The sequence below is a fragment of the Asterias rubens genome, chromosome 16 (genome assembly GCF_902459465.1).
Source record: "Asterias rubens chromosome 16, eAstRub1.3, whole genome shotgun sequence".
NCBI classification, from domain to species: domain Eukaryota; kingdom Metazoa; phylum Echinodermata; class Asteroidea; order Forcipulatida; family Asteriidae; genus Asterias; species Asterias rubens.
Window position 1 is genome coordinate 709071 of NC_047077.1, and position 13307 is coordinate 722377.

Here is a 13307-nt window from a genome sequence, read left to right on the forward strand (position 1 = left end):
AGGTGTCATTGGATTTTTAAAAAAATGGGGGCAAAATGGTTAATCGTTTTGTCCAAAAGCACCATGGAATCTAGAGCTGTGGTTATAACACTTTTCTCGCTGGTAGCAAAACTCTTTAACTATTTATCTCTAATTATTTTAAGAAGTACGGTTACGCCTGTCAGAACTTTAGATGAATCAATAAAACATTTTGGAGGTTAAATCTTTGTTTATGTGTATTCTTGGAGTGTCAAATAACACAATGCAGTTTTTATAATTTAAACTAAAGGGGTTATCGAGACAGGATTTTTCAAAACTGGGGTGTGTTCTAAACCCAAATTTGGGAAGTTTGGCCGAAGCACGCTGGTTTGAAACAAGGTGTTCGGAATGTTCTTTAAGGTGTTCGGAATGTTCTTTAAGGTGTTCGGAATGTTCTTTACTTGACGTGTATCATTAGTTTTAAAAGCCCTACCCTGCAATCTGGGGCATTCTAAATGGTTTTAATTTCTACATTTTTTTTGTGATATTTGATCGGCAACATAATATGGAAAAACCCTAAAAGAGATAAAAAACTTAAATGAAAATGGTTAAGCATGAGACTATCAAAGAAATGAAATAAAATAGCAATATCACTCAACATAGATTAAATAAGAAACTCAATATTTTATTCGGTGAACAATTCCATAGAACAGTCTCATCTGTATTTATTTCTATGTATAGATAATAGAAGTATGCTTAGTGTTTCTGACTGAAATCCAACAAAACTTGTTGACATATCTGAGAATTGTTGTCGGACTAATTGTCCTGGGTCCAACTTCATAGAGCTGCTTAAGCAGAAAATAGTGCTTAATATTTTTCTGCCAAGCATAAATGAGCAGGATACCAGTCAGAAATTGCCCATGTGACATGGTAGTTTGGCTGGTAACCTTATTTTGGTGATTATAATTTTGTTGTGCTTAACTGCTGTTTGTGCTTAAGCAGTTCTATGAAATTGAACTCTGGATTAATTTTGAGAAGACTACGACTGTTGCTGAGGATGTTAAGGAAGTTATATACTTCAATGCATGATGACACAACGTTCCAGCTGTAGCCGTAGCTGTAGCCAACAAATGGGGCACAGCCTAGTAAAGAAGGTGGCTGTGGCAATAACCAATGTCTCTCACACAAACATTCGTTTAGCATCTATGTTTAAGAATTGCACAAATCAAGAAATTGTGATTCAGTAACTAGACGACAACCCTTATTCTAGTCATTGTGAAATCAGTGGTTACATGCAGCTTGGTAGGATTTGAACCCACAACCTTGTAATTTTAAGTCCTGCAGTCTAACCACTAAACCACAGTGACCACTCAGTGTCACATGACCAATGATAAAGTCCATTCGCTACATCATCGTTCTATGACGCCATTGGCTCTTCAGTGTCACGTGACTTTGAGTTGAGGAGTTCTCTCCGCACCTCTGGCGTGATGCTGTCATGTGTCTGTGCTCGTAGCAGATCAAGCACAGCCTCCTTCTGTTCAGTAGCGAGGTCTTCTTTGTATCGCTGAACAAAGGTAAGAAGGCATTGATGCCACAAGACAGGCAGCTCTCTCTTGTCAAGCTGGAATCTGAAGCAAAATAGAATAATAAACTATTGTGGCAAGCAAAACGTACAGCTTACCCAGCATGGTGCATTACATTAATCTGCGCATCAGTTTTGCTTGTAGATGAAATTTTATCACATGCACACTCATACAGAACGGAAATTTAGCACATCTGCAGCCCAAGTCCAACTTGGCCTCTTTTGATATGGGAGCAGAAGTGCTGTAATCCACTCAGATTATGTTTTGATAACTAATAGAACAGTTTTATATTAGGACAACTTTATAGAGGAAGTGTTATTTTATGTAGGCAGGTAAACACTGGGCATAACATTAATGCTACTTGCTTCTTTAGCGCTCACACGCCTGAGCTCACACGCCTGTTATGACAGTGCATAAAAGTGCAAAAGCTGGAACTTCATCTTTGAGAGGGCAAGATCATTTTCAAATGGAAAAGTCTATTGGAAACTTCCGAGGTCTGCAAATAATATTAAAAACTGCACTGATTCTATGTGGGTTATTGCTACGCATGTCTTGAATTTTCCACTGGAACACAGGCCCGAGGACAGTAGTTTTATTGTCGGGCCAGTAAACACATGAACGACAAGTCCAGCAGTCTTGTGCTTTACAATTGAAAAGCAACACCTGAATGTGTGTAATGTCTAAAATAGAAACAAATTATGTTCAAATGTTAAGTCTGGAAAAACCTTGAGTCTGGGAAAACCTTTCACTTCTGTTGAGTAATGAAGTCTACTTAATATCCAAAAGAAAGATGAGATAAATCTTCTCTTGCATATGTACATTAATATTGTTTGTGCTTAATTGTTCAAATAAAAACAGTGTCAGGACGCGGGCAGTTTTTGCCATGTTGTTTCTGGTCTTGTTTCTGGTCAAATACCAATTTGAGCCCTGCTACTGTCTCTACCACAGCAACTTTATTTACCTGAGGAAGTGATAAACGACAGCGTCCACCACACGGTACGGCAGAGCGTACTTCTTGTCCAGCAGTATCCTCATGAAGATGCTGTTGGCTCCGTTGTAATCCATCTCGGCTATCTTGAGCAGAGCTGCACTGGAATGCAAGACTGGTATCGTTGTCTTGGCCAAGATGCTGCCGACGATGACTGCCTCCCTCAGGGTGCATGTACCGCACTACGGATGGCAAACAAAGAGGGCGATGTTCATCTTCTGGAGACCTTCGTGCGCAGCACTCAAGTACCGATTACCAATTCATAAAAATTTGATTCCCGGCTTGGCTTGGCAACTGCACTTGTTGTCACAAACTATCAAAACATGACCCATTTTTATGGAGTTGATATTCAGAAAATATTGCTTAACACTTTTCTGCTGAGCAGAAAGGAGACGGATACCAGTCACAAGTTGAAAATGTGACATGGTACTTTAGATGGTAGCCTTATTTTGGCAAGCATAATTTTTTTCTTGACTACTTTTGTGCTTAAGTAGCTCTATGAAATTTGAACCAGGATGTGCGTAATATTAATATCTTTCGGTACCTTGATATTTATTTCCTATTAATTAGTACTTATCTAACAAAATCGCAGCATGTACAAATATGTTTTCTAATTGAGACTTTTAATTGGGGGTTTCGGCCATCAGCCAAAACCACCTTTGTTTTTGTCCAGGTTTTTACTTTGCTTTATAAGTATTTTGAATTGTTTTTTATGGCCAAATATCTTTTTTTTATTTGTTTGTGTTTTATCAGATGATTTCATAATTTTGTTCCAGCGGTCAAGTTATACATGTACACCAAAATACTGAACAGTAACCATGAGCCCCCTAAAAATCTCATGGCACCGTAGATGCGTTTCAAGTCTTCGATTGTTCTCAATTCAACCAAAATTATGAACAATGTTCATCACATTGGGGTACATTACATTGTTACATTGTAGCTGAAACTAAACTTAGTCAACAAACCAGTAAAATGTCCAAAGATGTCAGAAACCAAATGACATTAAATTTAAGTTTACAGTCACCCTGAACTAAACAGAATAAGATTACTGCTTTTAAATAAATAAAAAATGTAACCAAAAACAGTTAGCAGGCTGCTGTCTATCACTCTGTTTTCTGCAGTGTGTTAACATTCAAAATATCATAATAAACCCACAAATACATCAAATGAAAAGCATGCTCTAATTTAGACCATCATCGGTGCTTTTTGTCGGCGATATTAATGATTTGTAAAAACAACTATAAATGCATCATGAAACAATCATAGGATTTGAAGCATTGCATGGTGAGGTATCAATATATACTTGGTTTGCGGTAACACCAAGTGTGTATCTACTTGCCAGGTAGACTTTATTCTTAGAGAACTGTCTTTCTTTGTTCTACTACCCCGGAGTAGATTTATCGAATATTCGGGAGACTTCTCAGTTCTCAAAAGAACTGTCCTGCTTTTTAACTACTACCCGGGCGGAAGGTGTAGAAAATTGGCTGGGACTACCACTTTAGCTTATTGGATCGTAATTAACTGTACTGCCGCGGGGTCAGTTCTTGAATTGGTCTCAACGTTTCGACTAGCTTGCTCTAGTCATCGTCAGGAAACAAGCATGGTCAGCATTACAGTGTACATTGCGTGTAAAATTTCGTTGGGGTCCTTCAAGGCCAAATTGAAAAAATTGAGGGCAGTTGCAGGCAATATGCAGAGTATTAGGCAGGGCGGTATGTATGTTTAAGGGTTAAACAGTTCCAGCTATGACTTTATCAGCCGTTTAATGCCAGGTAAATATGGTCACATGACCTACTTCCAACCAATAGGATTGCCTCATTAGTCCAGGGGGTATTAGTGAATGGTGAACAAGAAGACGAGAAAGATGATGATGATTTACCTCACACAGCGGCAATAGGATTCCTTTGAAGAAAGCTGCTGGCTTGAAGAGGGCTTTCTTTAAGGCCTGTAAATACAGAAATCAACATTTCAATATTAACCCTTTTACAGACCATTCACTTCTGTATTCTCACAAGACATTACGAGATGGCTCCATTACGAATTTGGCCACAAAACCTCAGAAAGTATATCCTTTTTGCCGAGTGGGTGTGTTTACATTGAGTTACTAGGGTAACTTTTACTTAATGGATGAGCAGTTAATCTGTCTGGGGCACTCAGCAGCCCTACTGGTTTGTCACATGATCCAAATAAGTTCACTCATTGGAAAAGGAATTACATCATGTGTACATGGAGATAACAGATGTCAGTTGCCAGATGAAAAGGATGTGTTATTTAAGACTCTTTCTTCGATGGAGCTTTCCATAAATTATTCCCAGACATTGATAAAACTGTTTATTTCTGTAAATCAATTTTCGTCAGTAAGATTGTAACAGAATTAACATAAAACACAACACTCCGGGTTTTTTTTTTTTTTAACATACATTGGAAATATTTCCAATTTATCAGCATAACTGTGCCAAAAACCAATTTATGACTAGAGCTTGCACAACAATGTAAACAATCGCTAATGTTTGACGGAACAAACTGAGCACTGCCAAAGTTATGGCAACAAAATTACAATACGAAAATACAAACAGTTATACTTACCATGTACAAATGAAAATTGAGCCTTTTGAACTCAGCAATGTCATCTCTCACTCTTGGATACAAAATTAAATTGAAAAATCTGTGAAGAGTAACAAAACAGAAGAGAACTTGGGTAAGTCTTCTTACTCCAGCTTGCTTGATTCAACCATGTGCTAAAGGTTTTATGTGTGTTCTCCACTATACAGCGGTCCACTTGATGCCAGGGAAAACACCTGAGGACAAGTCAGAATTCTGACCGACTACAATCCCGGCCATATCTTGTTGGTTCTCACTGGATTGCACGGTTCTGCGCTCCACTCAACATTGAGCGGGGGGACGGGGGAGAGATTGTTATTGTCAGGGGAAGTGGGCAGGGGTGGCCCAAGCATTTTGACTGTAATTGTAGTCCGGCTGGCTAGTTTATTGAGCTCCCAATGTTACATGTAAATCACTGATTGTTCATACTGATTCATAACAGTCCCACATAATTGAAAGGGAACAATAAAATATGCAATAAATACAGCTAACAATCTTAAATGGTTTTGGTCTGAACAAAGAAGAACTAACTAGAGCAGGACTTGAATCTGCAGTCTCCAGATTAACGTGCAGACACTCTACCAATGTATGTAGCCATTTGTTGGCAGTCTCCCTTTTTGCAGACTAGTGAAACAACAAGTTTACTGATCCTCCTAGCTTGTCACTTAAAAAAGTTAAGGGCTAACTCTGTGCTAGATGACAGGATGTTTTCAGTAGAGTGTTGTGGTAGATGTCAGATGCAGTCAGGAGTCAACATATACGCACCACGAACACGTATCTTAATATCTATTGACTGGCCACTCAGCCCTGAATGAATCGATCACCTTACCTCTGTGCCATTTTTGCGTTGAGGTTACTGGTGAATATTCTTGTGGCCTGGTACATGGCTGCTGCCGACCACTTGTCTGGCTCTGTTACATACAGGATCTGAAAGGACAAAACAAATTGCAATACCTTTAATACCTAAGATGATGTCAAACAAGAAAAACACAGGCACACAAAAACACAATCATCAGCAGTTCCAGTCAATGATTTGCAGTCTTTCAGTGGCTTCACTGAGGGCGCTGCTCAGAATAAAGTTCAAAACTTTTTTTATTATTAGAGATTGCCTAACATCACAAGGCCGGACGGCCACTTCTAGGTGAGGGCTACATTTAAAGGGCAGGTACACTATTGGTAATTGTCAAAGACCAGTGTTCTCACTTGGTGTATCTCAACATATTCATAAAATAACAAACCTGTGAAAGTTTGAGCTCAATCGGCCATCGGAGTTTGGAGAAAAGACTTCTAGCTATAATTCTTTTATTATTTTAGTGAGAAACTACCTCTTTTTCAAAAACTACGTTACTTCAGATGGACTTGTTTCCACAATGTTTTATACTATCAACAGCTCTCCAATGCTAGTTACCAAGTCAGTTTTTAAGATAATATTAGTTTAGAGTAATTACCAAACGTGTACCTTCCCTTTAACCGTTTTGCGTTATCTACCCAAATCAACTTCCACCAGGGGCGCGTTGCCACCTACTCCTGGGTATGAAACATGGTTACGAAATACGTAAAAATCATATTGACTGGCAGCTCTGACAATGGTAAATATATCGAGAGTAGGATTTAAAATTTAGCACGGTGGCAGTATAATCAGTTGAGGTTTGCAGTAGCACCATGTGAACATCTTTTTTGAGTACATGTAGTGATAGTTCTGAAAAGAACCTGTGGTTGACAATGCTTCGCTCAGTATGCTCTGACCGTTTTTAGGAGAAATGTATTGTGGTTTCAAACTTACCTGTTCCCACAGTCTAAAGGATGGTAGAATCTTAAATGCCTTGGGGAGTTTCCCGCTACGGTACCTGGTCAAGATCTGACCAACTCCTTTGTAGACTTGAATCACTCTCTCATCCAGGTCGGGCAGGATTTGACCACTCTCTGTAACAACATCAAAGATAGGTCAATTTAAAATTGGTTGCTGACTACCCACAACCCATACTGAACCGATACTGATAAATTTATTCTAACCTTCCATTGTCCGCAACAACGAAATAGGTACACAAGCACTACCCCTACTCCGAAGCAGGGGTGGCTCTTCCATGGGATATGCTTAATTGCCAGGGTAGATCAAGGGGAAAGCGATCTTGAAAGGGACCATTATTCTCCTGGGTTGCCCCGGAGGAATAGAATAGTGTGAAAATGGTATTGTGGTCAGGAATTCACTGACAATTTTGTTTCTCTTAGAAAACAAGACTACCTAATTAACCACGGATGAGTAGGCAAAAACTCAATGAGCGTCAGTTTCAAAACACTTTGCATAGACCTCCTTGTGAGTTGGTGAGATAAGCCTTTATTACACAATCCATTGTCTTTGCACGTGAACATAAAGTACCTGTCATTTGTGAAGCGACTTCAGTCTGCTTCTCAGTGAGTTTCTCCATGATGATGTCACCGAGTGTCCGTCTAGCTGGAGCATCTTTGGCCATGAAGTGCTCCAAGGCTCTCTCATCCTCCTCAGCAATCTCCTGATAGAGAAAATGCAGTAATATTAATAACATTCATTTTGGCTCACACTAGATCCTCTGAAACCCTATAATTAACGCATTTTGGTTTTTACCCTTATATATATGTGTGTTAGCAATGTATACTCAGTACTTTCTCCCCGAGTCCTGTGAAAAAATATCACAGGCATATTAGTGGGTGGGATTCGATCCCACAACCCTTGCAATTCTAGAGCATAGTCATACCAACTAGACCACTGAGATAGACCGGTAGCTAGAGGCAGTTTGAATCCTATGTTTTAGCAGCGGGTACTGCAAACGATTAAATAGATGATAGATTTGCATCGGGGATAAGGTATTCATTTTGGTTACTCATATATATACACACCATATTAATAACAATAAACTGTACTTATGTGTGCCAGCACTGTCATCCTAAACCTCATTGTATTTTTCTCCTTATAGAGTGTTACTATACCAGCTGCAGATTTTATATATTCTATCAAAGATTTATTTCATGGTTAAACTTAACTTAAAACCAACAACATGATGTCATTATTGTTCTCGCGTAAACTTACAAAATGTAGGTGTGACCCCCGGCCTCCCCTCCCCCTTCCCCTTGTCCCATCCACATCCCTTCCCCCTCAACTGTGGTAGGACGCCTCTTCCGCGGTGCAGGTCACATCTTTTATCTTGCTACTCAGTGCAGACATGCCAACCTCTGGGATCACAAAACTGTATTCTGAAACCCCAAAACCTGTATTTTGCATCAAAAAACCTGTATTTTTTTTTAAACACGCGTAAACGTAGTTTTAAGCCCCGAGACAGGCAAAATAGAGAAGGTGTATGGCCATTAAGTTATCAAACAGCCTTATTACACCAGTTAATTAAAACTTGAAGAAAAAGATTTAAAATAAAATAAAATAAAATAAAATAAAATATTTTTTTTTTAAAATTGGGCAGAGGTTTCCCTTGGGTGGTTAACCCAATGGAACAGGTTTTGTATGAAAAAAAAGATATTGATAAATCATATCTTAAAGACATTGATTAATCATATCCTATTTCATATAGAAACCCTTGTTTTCTTTGTCAAAAGAAGACAAGTACAAAACAAAACCAATTTAATTTCAATGAAGAAGACATAAAAAACAAATCATCACAAAAAGTTTCGTTTGTTGTATTTGGGGGCATAGTTCTTAAATTTATCTTATAAAAATCTCGCTTCAGGCGCTCTATATCTTTTGTGTCTTTATTTTGGCAAAAAACTCTTTTGCAAACTGGATTCGTCCGTTCACAAAACGACCGATACCATATAAGGGCATTTGACAACAGCGCCCTCTGTTGTTCAATGAATTGTGTTAGATGGGTTCCCTGTGAAATCGGGACATCAGATAAACTGGCGTGTAGTAAGCAATGCAGGTCTGTGCTACTAGCGTGCGTGCAATGATGGATGCGAGGGAATCTCTGTTGCGCTCGCTCGATGTGTGGTGAAAGTTTAATAAGGAATACCCCCGTGGAATAATAGAGTTCACTGGATAATCATTATCGGCCGTAAGAAGTCGGCCGAAAACTTATTTGTGTCAATAAAAGAATATTGAACTTGAGTTAAAAAAGAGCACGACGGCCAACTGGGATAAAATTTTATTTTTGCGGTGGCGATGCTCAAACCGTATTTTTTTGGCAAAACCCGTACACCCGTATTTTTTACAAAAACCCGTACGAAATACGGGAAAAACGTACTAGTTGGCATGTCTGTCAGTGGCAATTTGATGTAAGTAGGATTTGAAACTTTGCATGGTGGAAATACGATATGGAAAGGTTTGCGGTAACACCATGTAATGATTATCTCTAATGAGTTGGGGTGGTTCTGAAAAGAACCGTTGGTTTCAACTTAAATTTCGATCAGTATGCTCTGATCATCTTCTGGAGAAAGCATGGACTCTGATGCTGCATGCTGATGTAACTTTTGTAAATATTTTAACATAATGTATGTTATTGTACATACATATGTTTTTCTCAGAGTGTATTTTTATTTCTGTGTATTTTTCTTTGTCTTGTTGTGTCAGTGAAAAAGTGTAATAAAATAAAAAAGATATAAAAATAATTAGTTACAGGTTAAATTTCTATTAACTGGCACCACATACCAAGATTAAAAACTTAGGAGATTGCCATAATATGACATAGGGCTTGGTAGCCCAGTTGGTAGAGCACCAGCACTTTAATCCGGAGGTTGCAGTTTCAAATCCCGCTCTACCCCATTTTTCTTTTTTCAACCCCAATTATTTCAAAATTTATCAAAATAATGTTGTTTATTACTCGAGTGGTTTATTGCTCGATTTTCTAGAAGAAAATTGATTCATACTTACAAGATTCTCATAGTATTTGCCTTCATGTTCTGTGAGATCTTCCTCATCATCATCGGACTGTTCTGTCTGTGCTGGCCCAAGACTCGTTGTGGGTCTCTTCACAGTTTTACTGCAAAGAAGAAGTAAGCTTTAGACAAAATCCACTGTCATGAAAAATTGCATTACACTTTACCATGAGTGTGTATTCATGGTAAATGTAAAACCTTGGCCTTAGGGGCAGGTGTTAGTTTTTAACCCTGTTAACCCTCCTTCAATTGATCCCTTTTCGAAACAAGTTGATACACCATTTGAAACCATTCAAGTGAATGGTTTTGACTGGTATGATTGCTGTGCACACAGTTGGTTCCCCAAATGGCTTTGAATGGTGGTGCAGCTGGTACAGAATCCTAGGGTTGTATATGAGTGGTATCAAGGATCCCACTATGTCATGACTGAGTGTGGGGGTGACCAGTCTGTCCCTGGTTACGAGTATTGCTGACGGTATTGCTGCTGCGAGATAATTTTTTCTCAAGAAAAAAACTCGATTTTTACTCAGAAATATAACCTAAAACTTAGGGGGAATTCTCTTTTAGGTAATACTTTAACAGTTCTATGTTTCTTTTGTGGATTTTAAAAGTATATAATTGAAGGAGTTGATGGCATAAAAGTGGGTTGACGGCAAGTAGTAGGACCCGTGTACAAAACCTCTGGGGTTGTAAACGTTAGTGAATTTTGAATGGTTATGAATGGTGTATCAGTAGGAGGGTTTTAAAACATACCTTGAATTTCCATGTTCAGTCTCTAGTTCTTCCTGCTGTAATCGAGCTTGATCTAAGATCTTTCTGGAGAGCTTTTCATCAACGTACTGGAAAAGGAAAGATGATTATACAGAGTTAAGACAAATGTTAGACCCCTATGGCTATAGGTGAGCCTTCACAGTTTCTTGTATACATCCCCCAAAACCTTTCATTCTTAAATAGTAATTGACTGTTTTTGTTTCTACAAAAACAATGGCCAACAGTGAATATGGACACTGGAAAACAAACAAAGTATTCCCCAAAATAAAGCAGATGTTTAAAAAACAGAAATGTTCTTTGAGCCAAATACCTATATTGTAACTAATAAATAATAACAATTTTTAAAGGCTTTTCCCAGCCCCCCCCCCTCCCATTTTGAGGTTGAGCTTAAAATTAAGTTACCAAAATAGTTCCACATATTAAAAAGGGGAAAGTTTTCGTATTATAAACTCCTGCAATCCAGTTTTTAATTTATTTAAACACACTTTTTAATATGAATATGATTATGAAGAGAAAAAAAATAACTCATTCTCATAGACAAATTAATAATGAATACATAATACTAAAAAAAGTATGTTTATCACCGTTTTTTAGTACGGTTTGGATCGAAAGCTAAGGCCATCTACCCTATTCATTATATATATATAATTATAAATATAATTTAATGTTTATGATTTCATTATGAATGATTATTCAATAAATAATAGATCAAGTTCATAATAGCATGCAGAGAGCAATAAACTAATAATTGCTTCATAATAATTAATATAGTAATTTATCCAAAGAATTCAGGAAGTAATTAAAATAATAATAAATTAGAATTAGATCATGAAAATTGAAAATGATGAATGACATTTTCACATTGTATTGTAAATGTAAGCCTGTATGTATTGTCTTTTTCTTTGATTGACTTGAGAATTTATTAAGTACTCCTTCTTCTTTTGTAAAAATTAGTGAAAATGCTGGCACGGCAGGATACGGAAAGTGGACGTTTTCTACTTCTCTAAGTACTAACTACTATTATGGATAACTTTCCGTATGGCGCCATCACTTTTTCACTCATTTTTACAAAAAGGGATATCTCATTGAGGTAAATTAGATACTATATTATTTCATATCGAATGAAAGTGGTGGCGCCATCCGGAAACTTTTCCACTATTATTACGAACCACACCATTGTATCTATTTTACTATTTCTAAACACACAGAAACAGTCAATACTGTGACCATGATCATGATGACTGACACTCAGCGCACAGTTGAGTCGGTAAGAAAACAAACAAAAATTGACATACCGTTTCGTCTTCGTCCTGACGTTGTCTTGCTTTACCCCTGTCTTTTAATCGAACCGTCTTGTTCTCCAGTATTTGCTCTGCGAGTGGTGCTGATCGTGACACAGGATCACCGCCTATTTTGGCAGATTTGGCCTTCTTTGATTTACCCATTTTGTAAATTTCTAACTAAACTCAACACGTCTCTATTCTTACGCCATGTGCGATTGTGAGGTCAAAGGTTATTTTTAACAAAATTCTTCTTTAACAGCTGAGGGCGCGCTTCAACAACAGCGGGGCACTCTTTGGGAAGCGAAGGGGCGCGGTTCGGTTTCCCTTGCTATAAAAATGGGGAATCCGTGATCCGAGTATAAATCCATTATTCTGTACGTTCAGGGCCCAATTTCATAGAGCTGCTTAAGCACAAAATTTTGTTTCAGCGAAAAAATCCTTGCTTAGTAAAATCAGATTACCGGTCAATTGTTATGCTTAGTAAACAATAGCTAAATACCAGTCACAAGCAATGTATATTATGGCATGAAATTTTGGCCAGTAACATGTGTAAAATATACGAGCTATATTCGTGCTTAAGCAAATTTTTTGCTTAAGCAGCTCTATGAAATTGACCCCTATTACCTACACCATTAATAATTCGAACAAGAGCGGCGGCGCAAGGTAAAAGCAAAGTATGCAGCAGGTCAGTTGTGAGCATCATGTCAGTTGTTTTGTTTTGCCTGTTTGTTCGGGGGAGGGGGGGGTGGAGGGGGCAGGGACCGGGTAATTTTGGTTTGTATTTTCAAATTTAAAATGTTTTCAAATTTTCAATTTTAAATTTGAGCTCGATTGGTCGTCGGAGTTGCGAGATAACTATGAAAGAAAAAACACCCTTGTCACACGAAATTGTGTGCTTTCAGATGCTTGATTTCGAGACCTCAAATTCTAAACTTGAGGTCTCAAAATCAAATTCGTGGTAAATTACTTCTTTCTCGAAAACCACTCCACTTCAGAGGGAGCTGTTTCTCACAATGTTTCATACTACCAACCTCTCCCCATTACTTGTTACCAAGTAAGGTTTTATGCTAATAATTATTTTGAGTAATTACCAATAGTGTCCACTGCCTTTAAACCCGCCGAGGCCTGGTTCTTGATAATTTAAATACCTCGACTTCGTCTCGGTCAAATTATCAAGAACCATGCCTCGTTGGGAACTAGTTGAAAACCTCTTCACCACACATTGATACCCTTATTTAAAAACGGCGGTGTTTAAGGCAACCAACT

General features: G+C 38.0%; 1 protein-coding gene across 1 annotated transcript; it reads right to left on the reverse strand.

The window, feature by feature from the left end:
* Window positions 1-1238: 1238 nt before the first annotated feature.
* LOC117300841 (bystin-like) lies at window positions 1239-12255 on the reverse strand. The gene is made up of 10 exons (XM_033784688.1): window positions 12054-12255; window positions 10741-10826; window positions 9983-10091; window positions 7508-7640; window positions 6914-7053; window positions 5960-6057; window positions 5116-5194; window positions 4409-4474; window positions 2503-2711; window positions 1239-1586 (listed from the first exon to the last, which is right to left on the reverse strand). The coding sequence occupies exons 1-10, from the start codon at window positions 12201-12203 to the stop codon at window positions 1376-1378; spliced, it is 1281 nt and encodes a 426-aa protein (XP_033640579.1). The 5' UTR covers window positions 12204-12255; the 3' UTR covers window positions 1239-1375.
* Between the last annotated feature and the right edge of the window lie 1052 nt (window positions 12256-13307).

Excerpts from the sequence above, each read along its gene's own strand:
- LOC117300841 (XM_033784688.1), bottom strand. The coding sequence starts at position 12,203 with ATGGGTAAATCAAAGAAGGCCAAATCTGCCAAAATAGGCGGTGATCCT. Across the intron at positions 2,712-4,408 it reads TCCTATTGCCGCTGTGTGAG|TGCGGTACATGCACCCTGAG; the intron begins GTAAATCATCAT and ends TGCCATCCGTAG. Across the intron at positions 1,587-2,502 it reads GTCGTTTATCACTTCCTCAG|ATTCCAGCTTGACAAGAGAG; the intron begins GTAAATAAAGTT and ends ATTTTGCTTCAG.